We start from the raw sequence: 13,677 nt of genomic DNA, 5'->3' as shown, positions 1-13,677 counted from the left end.
AACAGAGCAGGGATGGGGTTGGTGCTCAGAGATGGGAAGGGAGATGTTATATTAGTAGCCAATAAGATAGAGTGTGAAGTGCAAGATGCTGAAGCCATCGAACTACTAGCCATCCTACAAGCGTTATAGTTGTGTGCTAACATGGGAATCCAGAGGATGCTGGTTGAGTTAGATTATTTGATGGTTGTACAAGTGCTCAACAATGAGCTTGAACTGCTGCTATGTTAGATCCACCAGTGCAGGAAATCAGAAAGCTTCAATTGCTTTTTGCTGAGTGCAAATTTCAACATGTGCATAGAGAAGGCAATGGGGTTGCTCACAAATTAGCCTGGTTTGCTTGGAATGTTGAAGATATCTCAATGTGGTGGGATTGTTTTCCAGATTTTATTTCTCAAGCTATTTGGTTTGAAAGATATCTGTAAACTTTCTTTTATTAATGAAATGTTATGTTTCCTATATATATTCCCACCACTATTTCAGACGCGCCAAAAACCCCAGAAAACGTTCTAACATACTTTTTCATGGCTAAAAACACTCAATTACTGATTAAACATTCGAACGGTATGCCATAACGTTCAAATGTATATTAATAAATGTTTTATTATAGTCTAATATCTACACTATACGTCTTAATTTATTACTATATATAATTTTTTTTTTACAAACATTACTATATATAGTTTTATAAATATATTGTGATTAGCATATGCTACTATATATAGTACTATATACTAATATACTATATTATTATTAGCATATACTAATATTATATATTATAGTATTTATGTTTGAAATCACTATGATATATCATACATATAATATCATATAGCATATAATATATAGTAAATATATTACAGGATAGTTTAGTAATATATGGTATAGTATACTATACTATCATATATATAGTATAGTTTACTATAGTATTAATGGCTTGGTAATAAAGCTGATGGTATTTTTATTTATAAAATGCATATAGATGCATTGTACTACACTTAACTAGCTTCAACATTGTAAATCATCTTCCGAATACTCTGTTATCTTGTAGTACTTAGTTTTTTGTTCTTCTTAACGTTTGACAATATAAGTGGACCTCACGACGGTTGAGTGGTTGAACTGGTCTTGCATTCATCTCAGCATACTGCAATTAATTAGTTGAAACACAGTGGGATGAAAATAGGACGAGGATGTAATACATGACACAATTGATTATATATAAATAGCTAGATGAAAACAATGTTGTTACTTACATCATGGACCACCTCTCTGAGTAACTTTACTTGCTTCCTTGAGACAGTCCTTACCTGTGGGTGTATTTTAAATATATATAATCAAACATTCTAGCCTAAAAAAAACAAAAGAAAACCTAACAACAAAACACTCATGAAGAATTTACAAATTAAGGAACAAGGGCTTTACCCTCTTATTGATTATCCAAGTAACACCTTCAGTGCATGGAGGAACAGTGAGAGAGCCCATGTATCTGTAGTACCTCTTTCCACCCATTTTTATTTCTATAGGATCAATCACCCCAATATTTCTTTCTGCCTTCTCATCGGCCATGGATGTTATGCTTCGCATCAACTGAAATTCGAATTAATAACATGTTAAACCACAATTTGGAACACAGCTTGGGAAAAACATTATCATCTTTTGATTGGGGATAGTGTTTTTTTTTTTTTAACTTGAATCGTAGGTGACGTCCATTTGATGATGATCTTCCCATGCACATGTTTCAAGAGTACTAATTGTATCCGCGTTGTCGTTTTTCATTGAAATTGGCCAATTCCTCGGAAGATTGTCCTGTCTCATTGCTTCCAATTAATTTCTTAATTTGATCATAACAATGAAAAAATGATTATTTTTTTTCCCTTCTTGTTGACCTTTTAAGGGTTTGTGCTACATATCAATTAACCAGAGGAAAAAATGGCAAACGTATTAATTTAGGAATCCTGGGGGAGTATTTGCACCTTTGAGAGGAAAGCATCTGGTCGACCAATCTTATAGAAAAGTCCAACAACAGCAATCTTATTTTTCATGTTGATGTCCTGGCTTAAGTGAACCATATGCAGCTCCAAGTCATACCTGATTTAACAAGAAGACAAAAAAAAAAAAAGTCCATGAATTTGTTCAGCAACTCCTATTTCTTCCAGATGTAGAAGAAGAAGGATGTACACAGAGAGAGAGAGACCTCCTGCCATTGATGGAATGCTCGGAAGGTGAGTGCCAATGTCCTTGTTGGAGAGAGTAATCAGTGCCGTTGATCTGTATGGAGCCGGCATCACCTACCCATTGCACCTGCATCCATGACATTGACATTTTATAAACAAGCAAATAATTGTCTTCATTGCTGGTGCGGGACAGACAATTAATACTAGTGTACACGTACGAATGCATGTCCTATAACATCAGTTTTAATTTATAATATGTCAAAATCGTAGCATTACTCTTACCCTATACGATCTGCAACAAGCTCTGGATCAACGTGATAAAAGTCCACACGCAATATGATATTGTCCTTTTATAGCCAAGCTAGCTAGCTAGCTAGAAATGTTCTACTCATTAATATTCCCTTCTTTCAATTTATACTTTGGTTGTCAAAAAAAAAAAAATAGTAAATCTGATATGATAGCTTGCTAGTGGAGTTGACGTTTTGCATAGTAAGCAGTTCAGCTACCCCATTAGGATGACGTCGAGCTTGATGATCTCCCCTATATATGATAGGGCCACCATTTTCCGAGGCCGCCGGGAAGTAAGGAAGTTTTTTTAGTACCCTTAGCTTGCAGATGGTCCACCTCACTGAACATCAGTATTAATAATCTTTCTTGATCATTTTAAACTTTCTTCATTTGCAATCACAATATTTTAAGTCGATATGAAATTTAAATAATAAATATATAAAATCATTTAAAATATAAAACATCAGCAACTATGATTAGATGTAATAAAATCTAAAATGAAGAACAAAGATAGCCCGGAAAATTAACTCAAGTTCAAAGGATATAAACCGGAAAAGATACATGAAATCAAACTCGATCTTTTATAGTGGTCATCTTCTATTAGCATTTAGTTGTATGCATGAAGTGAAAAGATACTGAAAAACCATAAACAAAACTTATATAGTTTGGCAGCTTTCCTTCCTTACCGAAATATCATGCCCTCTATTCTTGATGATGGCATTAGAAGGTTTGTAGCTCCTTTTTAGTTCCCCCAACTTGGAAGTCAATTTCACTCTCCGACTTGACAAATCTATGGGAGACTGCATATCTCCATTCTTACATGCAGCCCATTCTTTCCGGATGTCTCCCCAATGACGTGGCCCCATCTCGCTACCATCCAAATAATCAAACTCTCTCTCATCCTCTGCAGCATATGATTCACAGATTATAGATAGCACAGTACTGAACAACTCGGAAGGAAAACTTATATAAAGAGAAAATAAAAAGGAAAGCAAATGACACGTGTATATTATATGTGTGTATTTTCCGCATGCATTACCGACTTCCTGAGATGCGGTTGACGTTAGATGTGAGAAAAGAACTACAAAGATCAAAATGCTTGATATAAAGATCGATTTGCTTGGATTCTTCATGCTTTGCAAAGCTTGGCGCAAAAGAGTTTCGAGAAAACCACTGGTGCAGGTTTGGAGAAAATGCTGGTTTTCTGATGGAGGTATGCTGTTGCAAATTAAGGACCAGGGTCTCTAATATATATAGATTGATTTGTACAGTACTTAGCAACGAAAAGGGAAATTTCCTACAGGTTTCTTGGGTCAACCATCCCATATATGAATGCGAGAATCTAGATTAAACACCCATGAGAGAGAAGGTTCCTGGATATATATTTGCAGAGACTTACCGAGTACAGAGGTGAAAGTCGGTAGTAAAGATTAATAACATGGAATGACGTAATTAAACAAAGCAAAATAAAATGACTCGAATTCGACTCGATCGTTGAATTTACACCACGTCACACATGTCTTATATCTTTACTAATTATATTATATGACATACACCATGACGCTATTAATTCAATAGATTTATTAACAATTAGACCCACGACCAAGCCAATTTCAATGAAAATTTAATTGAGGCTCATCAAGCAAAGGATAGAGTATGGTTTGGGTCTAGTACTTTCAACAGAGTAAATAAATTTATTGGATGAAGAACACATGTTTCTTTATCTTATTATAAAATAAGCGTCCTATAACTAATATTGAATCAAATTTCAACAAGATCAAACCCGGCCAGATCAAATAATTCTCAACATAAAGGAAGTATCCGTCTGAAAAACCAATGGTTCGGATCCCAAATACACCTAGAGGGTGAATTAGTTTTTTCCAAATTTATTGGACTATTTAAACTAATAGCCAATCAACCAACCAATTAACGAATCAAATCACAAGATTTGATTGCACTACGTTAGAATACTAAGGGCTCATTTGGACACTTGGAGTATCTAATAAATTTGTGAAGAAAAATGATAAACACATTACTTTTCACAGCACTTTATATAACTATGTTCTAAAATGAGATATATTTTTCTAAAATACCTCATAAAAGTAATATTATTTTACAAAAAGGTGCCCTTATTTTAAAACATAGTAGTGAAATAGTTTGTGAATAGTAGTAAAATGATTTGAGTTAAGATGTTTTATTAGGTTTTAGAAAAGGAAAAAGAAAAAGTTGAATAAAAATGTATTATTAAGTTAAAAAAATTGTTTGAATATAATTTTTGAATATAATATTTTTTAGCTTGAAAAAATGATATTGATTTTTTTTATTTTGTTTTGAAATTTTTAAAAGTTGTAATGATTACGAAGTGATTAGATGAAAAAACTGAATATTAGGAATTGAAAAGTGTTTTGTGTTTAAGTGATGTTTAAGAAGAAAATTATGAGAAGTTTTGAAAATTTATCATCCCATCTCATTACCTAAATCTATCCTAAGAGCAAAGGGTAGTGCTACTATGCTGCTCAGATTTGAACACTGGTTCATGTGCCCCTAGTGCAAATTGCAATTTTTTTTTCTTTCTTTCAAACATTTAAAAAAAAAACACTAACACACTAATAGTTACTTTATTAACCTTTAAGTAAAAAAGAAATTAAAAAATTAAAGTAAAAGACAGGTTTGGAGGGTGAGATGAGAATTTTGTGTTTTGTTTTAGTGTTTAAAATATTATGTTTTAGTATTATTATTGTATTGAGATTTGAAAAAGTTGAATTGTTTATTATATTTTGTATGGGGATTTGAAAAATGTGTAATGATGAAATAAGATGAGATGAGAATTTTGTATCTCATCCCACTCCCAAACCTGCCCTAGTATCATTTTCCAAGAGCAACTGATCTGGTCTTAATTAATTAGGACCGGTACTCTGTCTCTTTTAGACTAAACTTTCTTTTTCGATCCTAAGCAAGTTGTCTTTTTTTATTTTAATTGAATTGCAGTCCTTCCATTTTATCGACTGTATTCTAAGCCTTTGTTACGTTTTATATTTTGATGGTTAGTGTAACCTAACATTAGCTGTAGCGAAATGAAACTATATATCTAAGTTGGAGCGCCTAATTAATATATTCGGTTGACCTTAAAGTTAGAAAATTCATAGGAAGATGAATCGAAGTAATTAATTAATTTGATCTGAATAGTTGATGGTAGAACATATTAGGTTCACGTTTGAGACAAATTGCTACGAGCCTAAATGAATCAATTCTCCTCTATAGAATTATTTTTGCGTATTAATTTTTATGCACTTCACTGATATATTGGTAGAACTCAACATTTATTTTATATTAAAAAAAGATTATACGATAAATTACATTAAAAAAATATATAAAAAATATATAAAAATGATTGTACATGTAATTTTTATAAATGAAATCGATGGAGTACTCATACCCAAGATCATAACATTAACTAATGTGTAAAGTTTCTAATTATGTGGACGTACACAAGCATGGACGTCATTACCTTCTCAGCCAAGGTTAAACAAATTAATAAATTGACTTTTGTTGCATGGGGTGCCAAATCTGACTTTGATACTGACTATTAATTAGATACGTACACGGCCAATAAATTCATGCATGCATGATGTTTTATGAGATACTACCACTTGAGTAATCAATTCATTGAAGGCTTCATTGACCAGAAAATACTGGGAAAATGGGAATAAAATATGAGCATGCGCGCAGTTCCCCTCCGATCAGACGTGATTTGGGTTTAATTACAATTGAGATTTGAATATATAGTTGGATGAAAAACACGTATCTTGCACGTATATACTTACGTTATTGCATGGATACGTACGTTCCTCATGATCAGATCGTCTACTTTCAATCATAACTAAATTTGAGACCTACCCCTTTTAAAGTTATGATGCATATCTTTTGAGTAGGTATATGGTAATATTTTTCACAGAAATTCATAAACACAATTAATCTATATCGATGGATGAGCTTCTTGTGCCTGCCTGTATGTTTGCCGAAGAAATTACAACCTGGCCATGTTTCAAGGGTCAAGGAAACATTTCCCACCCACCTGCGTAGGAGGAAGTGTCGGAGACAGGGAGTCTAGGCGCGCATCAACCCCAGGCCCCCCAAAAATGGTCAACTCTGACTTCTTAATTGCACTGGCAGCCAGTGGTTGGCCCCCCTTCCACCGAGAAAGAGCAAGTGGCAGTCTTGCAGATCAAATACGGTAGCTGGCATCGACAAAAAAGAAAAAAAAAAAAAAGAGACCTTTTAATTATGAGTGCAGTAATAGCTAGCCAAGGGAGCAACCCCCCAGTACTCCACGCAGCTAACATTTTCATACAAAAGTACAGACGTGTTCCACAAAAAACAGCCCATGTCCACACAGTGTCTATGGTCCACAGTCCACAAACAAATAGATCTAGAAGAAGAGCCAGAGAGGTAAGTGCTGCCCTAGCTAGCTAGCTAGAGCCTAGATTCATAACGCAACATGGGTAATGAAACTTCCCTCAAGATATATATATATATACCAACCGGCCTGGCCACCTAGCTAGAACTCGTTTTCAATTTGTCAACTATACAATATTTTGTAAACCAAGAAATTAAACGGGATTTGTAAAATCCGGTTTGAATTCTCCGAAAGGCTTTTGTCAATTTTGGCTTTGTAAAATGCTATTTCTACTTACTGTGCTAGTGTTTTGCAGCGAGAAATTTTGGGAATATGGTCATTTTTTCAGGCATTAATATGAGACATGATTTGTGTAGTTCACAAGAAATTCATGATATATGCTGTTAGGTAAAAGAGAAAGAATAAAAATAAATTCCTTTATCATCAAAACTAATGAGAACAGCACGTGTGCTGCTCCCCATGTCAAATATGACCAGTAAAAATAAGTAAGAGAAAAAAAAAATTTATTTATGTTAATGACATACATGCAATGTAACGCCCTGGTCCCGCATGGGTCGGAGAGTTACTTCCTAGCACTTAAACTCACATTCTAATAATATAAAAATAGACTCAAAATTCCCAATATCATTTAGAAAATTTGATTCAATCTAATTTTCTCAATATAACCAATTTTTCAAAATGCCAAGTCATCACAACACAATAAAATTTCTTAATAAAATTCGACAATACTCATAAAAAAAGCTTCCTATGCTAGAACCACTACACTTAAATCATCTCATCCAATGCTTCATAATCTTGATCCTGAGCTGAACCATTATAATATCTAAAAAATATTGTGGAGATAAGGGGGTGAGTTATCAACAACTCAGTAAGCAGAGAGCATATACTAGCATGTAAACATGAGCATTTATAAAGTTCATTATGCAGAACAAGACATTTACTTTCAGAATGCAGAAACAACAAATTTGTTACAAAACATCGGAGCGAAATTTTCAGAAAAACAAACTTGTTCCCAAAAAGAAAATCCATTGGCATTTCCAAACTGAAACATTATAATCATATCATCTCTTAGCATCACATCGGGACAAATACCATGTAAGGTTATAAACCACCATTATACCCGTGGCTGAACCTTAACAGAAACATAACGGAACATCATCGGAACCAGATCACATTCAAATATAGAATCAGAATTTCATGCCAAGGTTTTCAGATGACACATCATATCAAAACAAAATACTGAATAGCTTCAGATCATTTCACATGTTCGAAATAAACAGAGTCTAAAACATCTTCATTTATTCATAACAAAAACTTTAGATTTTCATATTCGCTCCTTTTGTATAGTTCAGAAACAGAATGCGCAAAATTAGCTCATGTCTACACCAGTCATGATAGAAAATAATTTCTCTTATATAGAATTTATGCATATGCAGAACAAACATTTGAGGTCGTTTCATATTTCTTTTCAAACAAACATGCATATTTTCAAAGTCGACCTCATTTCATTTCTTTTATGCAAAACTAGTATATGAACCCCACTTATCTGGGCAACTTAGCTTTTCAAAAATTTCCTCAAAAAGGTTGAGTCGACTATAAATCGTCACCTATAAAAATAATCACATAATTTTCGTAAGTTTTCAATCAATCACGGATTTCGATATTTAAGCCTAAACTTCTTAAATAACCTATTTTAATTCCTCAAAACTTAAAACGTTCATAATCTCAAAATATATCATCACTTCCTAAAATCACCAATATCCACCATAATCCACGTCAAACACAAAACATGAATATTTAAACTCGAAACAGCCAACAAATCTCATAGCATAAACCAATCACACCAACAACTCCATCATCCAATCCAACCGACCCCCTTACTCATCGGACTCAGTCTGGCACAACCAACCAATTCACAGTAAATATGATTTAGCGCGAAAATACATTTAAATCTCAAAAGTTCTTTGAGAAAATACTTACAATGTTATAATATAATTTTTGAAAGATTATGGAGGTGCTAGAAGCGGTAACGTAGTAACAAAATAGTGCCGAAAGCACTTTGGCCGTGGGTCTCAAAAACCTACTTTTGAATGGTGACAAACCAAGACCCGAGATTGCTAGGGTAGGGCTTAGGGATGTCGGTGAAGCTAGTGGTGGTGGTGGTTGGCAGTGGGTGGCGGTGTGGGCGGTGGTTTAAGGCCCAAAATGCTCAAATCGGAGATGGAGATAGATGGGGCTTCACTAGTGACAGATCGGAGCCAAGGATGGGTTCATTAGGTTGCTAGGAGGTCGAGGATGAAGTGGTGAAGAAATGGTGGCCGGCTGTGGCGCGACGGCGATGCATGAGCACAAGGAACGCCGTGGCATAGGGTTGCGCGTGGGGGCAAACGGAGATGCGAGAGGGGCTGAGATTGGAGGGAGGTGGTCGCCGGAGGGTGGGGAAGGCCATGGGTTGGGCGGTGTCGCTGGACGAAGGAACACGGCGGCGGGCTGGGGAGGAGACGCAACGCACGGGAAGAGAGGAAGAGAAGTCGCGCAGGAAAGCAGCGGTTCCGGAAGAAAAGAAAGAAAAAGAAAGAAGAAAAAAAAAAGAAAGGGAAAAAGAAAGAGGAAAAAGAAAAAAAAATGGAGGGAAAAGAATGAGGTCTAATCCTCACAACTTGGATCACAAAATTCCAGCGAAAATTATTTCAAAACAACAATTTAAATAAAATTAATTTAAACACATTGACTAAGTAAAATAAAATAATCAAATCCAACAATACAATAATTTTAAAACCCACAAACTAATTTAAATTAAGAAAAATTTAAATGCATAACAAATATTAATATTAAGGAAACATGTCAAATTTAATTTTCACAATTTAAAAAAAAATATAAAAGTAAACCCACTAAAATCTAAAAATTTAAAACAAGAAAATAAATTTTTAAATTAATAACAAATAATCCTTCAATTAAAAATACACTAAAATACGGGGTGTTACATGCAAAATGCAAAGGACGTAAATATGATTTATAATAGCTAGCTTATATATATAATAAGTGATAGATTTGACTATCTACTATGTCAAGTTTACTAGGATTATAAAATAGCAGTACTAAAATCTATACAGTAGTAAGGGTGGGCTGTGGGGCTCTGCGGCCATTAACACCCTACTTAAAAATACCTTAGGCCTCGACCTTAATAGCTTTAGCTAAGTAGAGGTTGTACATGATAGTTGAGAAGAAGGAAAATTTTAGAGTTTGATTGGCATAAGAGCTCGCACCTTTGGATTAGTAGAATTATTAAAGTTTTATAAATTTTGAGGATTAATGCCAAGAGACCAATGAAAGAATGACACATAGCACATTAATGGGTTAAGTAATTTGGATTAATTACTAAATGGATCTAGGAAGACCCATGAGAATGGTTTATTAAGGGGCCTAAGCTTTTTAAATATAAAGGCTTAGGAGAGACACTAAGTTTCAAGCCCAACTTGTTTGACGCAAGGCTATGGGTCTATCTTATTAGGTATTTGATAGGTCCAACCTAATAAGCATAAGATTATTGGCCCAACTTAGTGAGAGTAAAGGCTATTGGCCCAATTGAGGAAAGACCCAAAGATTAAGACCCAACTTAGTGGACTATTGAGGCCAAGAATAGGCCAATAAATCTGGACACAAGGCCCATGGATAAGCTCACTCCTAGGCCCACAACCAAGGCTTATTCATATGGCCCAATAAAAGCCTAACCCATGAAGCCTAAGCTTTGTATTTAATTTCATTTTTTCAAATGGGACCCACATGTACCATACCATTGGTTTTCCTTCTTCCACAACTCAAGCACATGCCCCTAGGGTTCCAAGTTCAACCTTGGTTAAGTTTTTAAGTTGAGTTAAGATCACTATTCATCTTACCCATGAATAGGAACTCAAACATCATGTTCTTGCATAGTTTCTTGAAACTCTTTCTTCATAATTTTTAAAATCTAAAATTATTGTATTTTGCACTTGTTTTGCATCACTCTTAGACAACTCTTAAAGGTTAGGATTAACCCAACCCTTGTCACATGAATCAAAGACATGTCAATGCCAACTAAACCATCAATTGGCTCACTTGAAGCAAACCGAGTACCCTTCTTCCTTCAAATCACCCCAAAACCAATTTTCAAGAGAATTTATAACCGTTAGATCCTCATAATATCACCCCAAAATCAGACCTAGCTAGTGTACAAAATAGTTCCAAGAAACATAAACAAAATCCTAACTATTCACCTAGGAAGTAAGTTGAATTCAAACCAAGTACCCTTAGCTCTTCAAAGATTTTATGCACCAAAACAGCCACCCTCCCCACGCCACCACCATTTTCATTTTATTCCTTGGAAGTGCTTCAAAGCATTCAAGTGCTTGCTTGTCCAATTACCTCCCTATGCCAGCGAAACCGATTGGCAATTGAAGAGGCACACATTTGAATCACTTGGCTAAACCAGCTCTCTTTTCATCTCTTGCATTTTTTGCCCAAGCATGATTTGGCAGCTTGGGCATGATTCATTTATATTTTAAACCTCTATTTGACAAGGAAAAGTTAGAAACATCATGCATATGCTCTGTTTGATGGTTTTGTGATAATCTAATTTTAATCTATGCATAAGCATTGGGATGAATTCATGAGAACTGTATAAAATTGTCCCTAAGATCATATTCATGGTTGTCACTTGATAGAATTTGAGTACACATGCTACGGGTTGATTTATTTTGGCATAGTTGTGAATTGATTCTTGCAATTATAAAGGAATATATGGATTTAGAACATAGAAAATATGGGGCTGTAAAATTTGGGGCCAAATTATAAATGGTAAAAATTTAGGGTCTAAGTAGCAATTTTGGGTAAATATAGGGGCAATTTTGCAAATACTGATTTTTGAACTCTTATGATTATAAACATCTTCCTAGTTATGCAATTCCAAACTTATAATACCTTTAATTACATATGCATCAATTTCTTAACACCCGAAAAGTTTGTAAATTACCTTCTAACTTACTCTTAGATAATTTATTTATGATTTATGTATAAATGACACACTCATGATATAAATGTCATTTTGAGCATAAAACATCATGTTATACGATTCATTGAGTATTTAATTACTTGCTTACATGACATGTGTAATTTTCATCATTTTAGCATATTATATGAAATTGTCATTTTTACATAAAGCATACTTCACAAGCACATGCCATGAAAAATATTTTCAAACATAGCATGTAAAAGAAATTTTGTCACCACTCCAAATGCTAGAATGGAGTGGAAATCTCTAGGTTAACAAAGAACTATGAACGGGTTTCAAATGGATTCGTTTAAAGAATGTCGAAGGGAAGTCATTTTTGGCACCTAACGCTAGTGGGTTCATACGTTATGCTGTTATGTTATGATGAAATGATATGTTATCGATGCATTAGGAACGAATCTGCAGATAATGTAGTTTTAATATGAGTTGTACTACGGTCACAAACCGACACTCATAGTGCATAATGGAGAGCTATGACGATACCATACATTATGTTAATGATATTGATTGCTTTAATAACAATGAAGTATTATGTTTTGAAAAGATGAAGTAAAATATTCTCTGTAAGAAAATGTGCATTAAAGTTTTTCTTAAAGGATTTTGAGGAATCAGGGTGGGAGAAAAATAACGAATATTTTTACTTGGATAGCATGCATCTCATGTTTATCATTAATCATGCATATTTGATCTCTGTCCAAATTAGTTGTTTAACTTACTGAGATCTCATGTGAACCTCTTAACCTAGAAAGTTCCTTTTTATGGTTAATTAATCTTTTGGGATGTTTAGTTCATTCTGGCATCAATTATTTAAAGTCACTCTTTATATTCCGCCTCGATTCTTATATACTGCTAGTTGCCTACTAGGATGCATTGCATATTAACTGTCATGAACGGGAGTATGTAACCATGTGTTGCATATCCCGATGCTCCAAGTCTCTGTTCCATCCTAAGCAGAGGTTGGGGGCGTCAACATGACCCGCCACCCTTCCCACCCCGTCCAACCCCTGCTTGGCCAGGAAAGGGGTCTCCTTTCACAGACTGGCGAGGAATGAGGGCAGACGCCCGTACACTTTTGGCTACTGGGGGTCAGGACCCAGGCTGGGCCTAGGCCCAGGGTTTACCCCATTTGCCTGGGAAAAATTTATATATATACATACACAAAACAAATTCGTAAGTATAACAAGTGAGTATATTTAAGCCAAAAATCCGAATCTTCCTCTCATCTTTTCTTTCTTTCTCTCTCTCCTTCCACTGTTCTTACTTTTGTCCTCTCTTCTTTTCTCTCTCAGACTCTCTCTCTTGTCGTTCTCTCTTTTCCTCCTCCTCCTCCTTCGCCCGTACTATTTCAGTTTTTCTTCTTCTTCTTGAATTTGAAGCGTCACGGTCCATGACCACATTGTGGTCTTGTCATGGCCTTGATTTTTTTGAGGTGTGTTTGATTGTTTGTAATTTCTTGGATTTGTTATTGGATGATAGATCTTTGAATTTTAAGTATGGTTTGTCGATTTATTGTTGTTTTTTTGGTTGTTTTGGATTTTTTTAGCTTTTTTGGTTTTTTTCACCTAGGGTATTGGGTGGGCGGGGTGGTGCAGATGGTCATGGGGGGCCAATCTGCCTGGATCTCACTCAAGCTGAGTGTCGAGCGAGTATTGAGCGAATAATCTATATTGGGTCTCGCTTGAGTTGATTGTCGAGCAACTGGCGATCTAACAATCTGTCTGAAGTTTCGCTCAAGCAGCAAATCCATAGCTCGAGTG

At 34.9% G+C, this 13,677-nt stretch overlaps 1 protein-coding gene across 1 annotated transcript; it reads right to left on the bottom strand.

The window, feature by feature from the left end:
* Positions 1–938: 938 nt before the first annotated feature.
* Positions 939–3,657, bottom strand: LOC108986559 (alpha carbonic anhydrase 7-like). Its single transcript, XM_035689791.1, has 7 exons — positions 3,496–3,657; positions 3,143–3,360; positions 2,189–2,295; positions 1,968–2,082; positions 1,417–1,581; positions 1,248–1,301; positions 939–1,138 (listed from the first exon to the last, which is right to left on the bottom strand). Exons 1-7 carry the CDS (start codon positions 3,587–3,589, stop codon positions 1,049–1,051), a joined length of 843 nt encoding a protein of 280 aa, XP_035545684.1. The 5' UTR covers positions 3,590–3,657; the 3' UTR covers positions 939–1,048.
* Between the last annotated feature and the right edge of the window lie 10,020 nt (positions 3,658–13,677).

The sequence above is a fragment of the Juglans regia genome, chromosome 4 (genome assembly GCF_001411555.2).
Source record: "Juglans regia cultivar Chandler chromosome 4, Walnut 2.0, whole genome shotgun sequence".
Classification (NCBI taxonomy): domain Eukaryota; kingdom Viridiplantae; phylum Streptophyta; class Magnoliopsida; order Fagales; family Juglandaceae; genus Juglans; species Juglans regia.
This window is presented reverse-complemented; position numbering and strand designations above follow the sequence as displayed.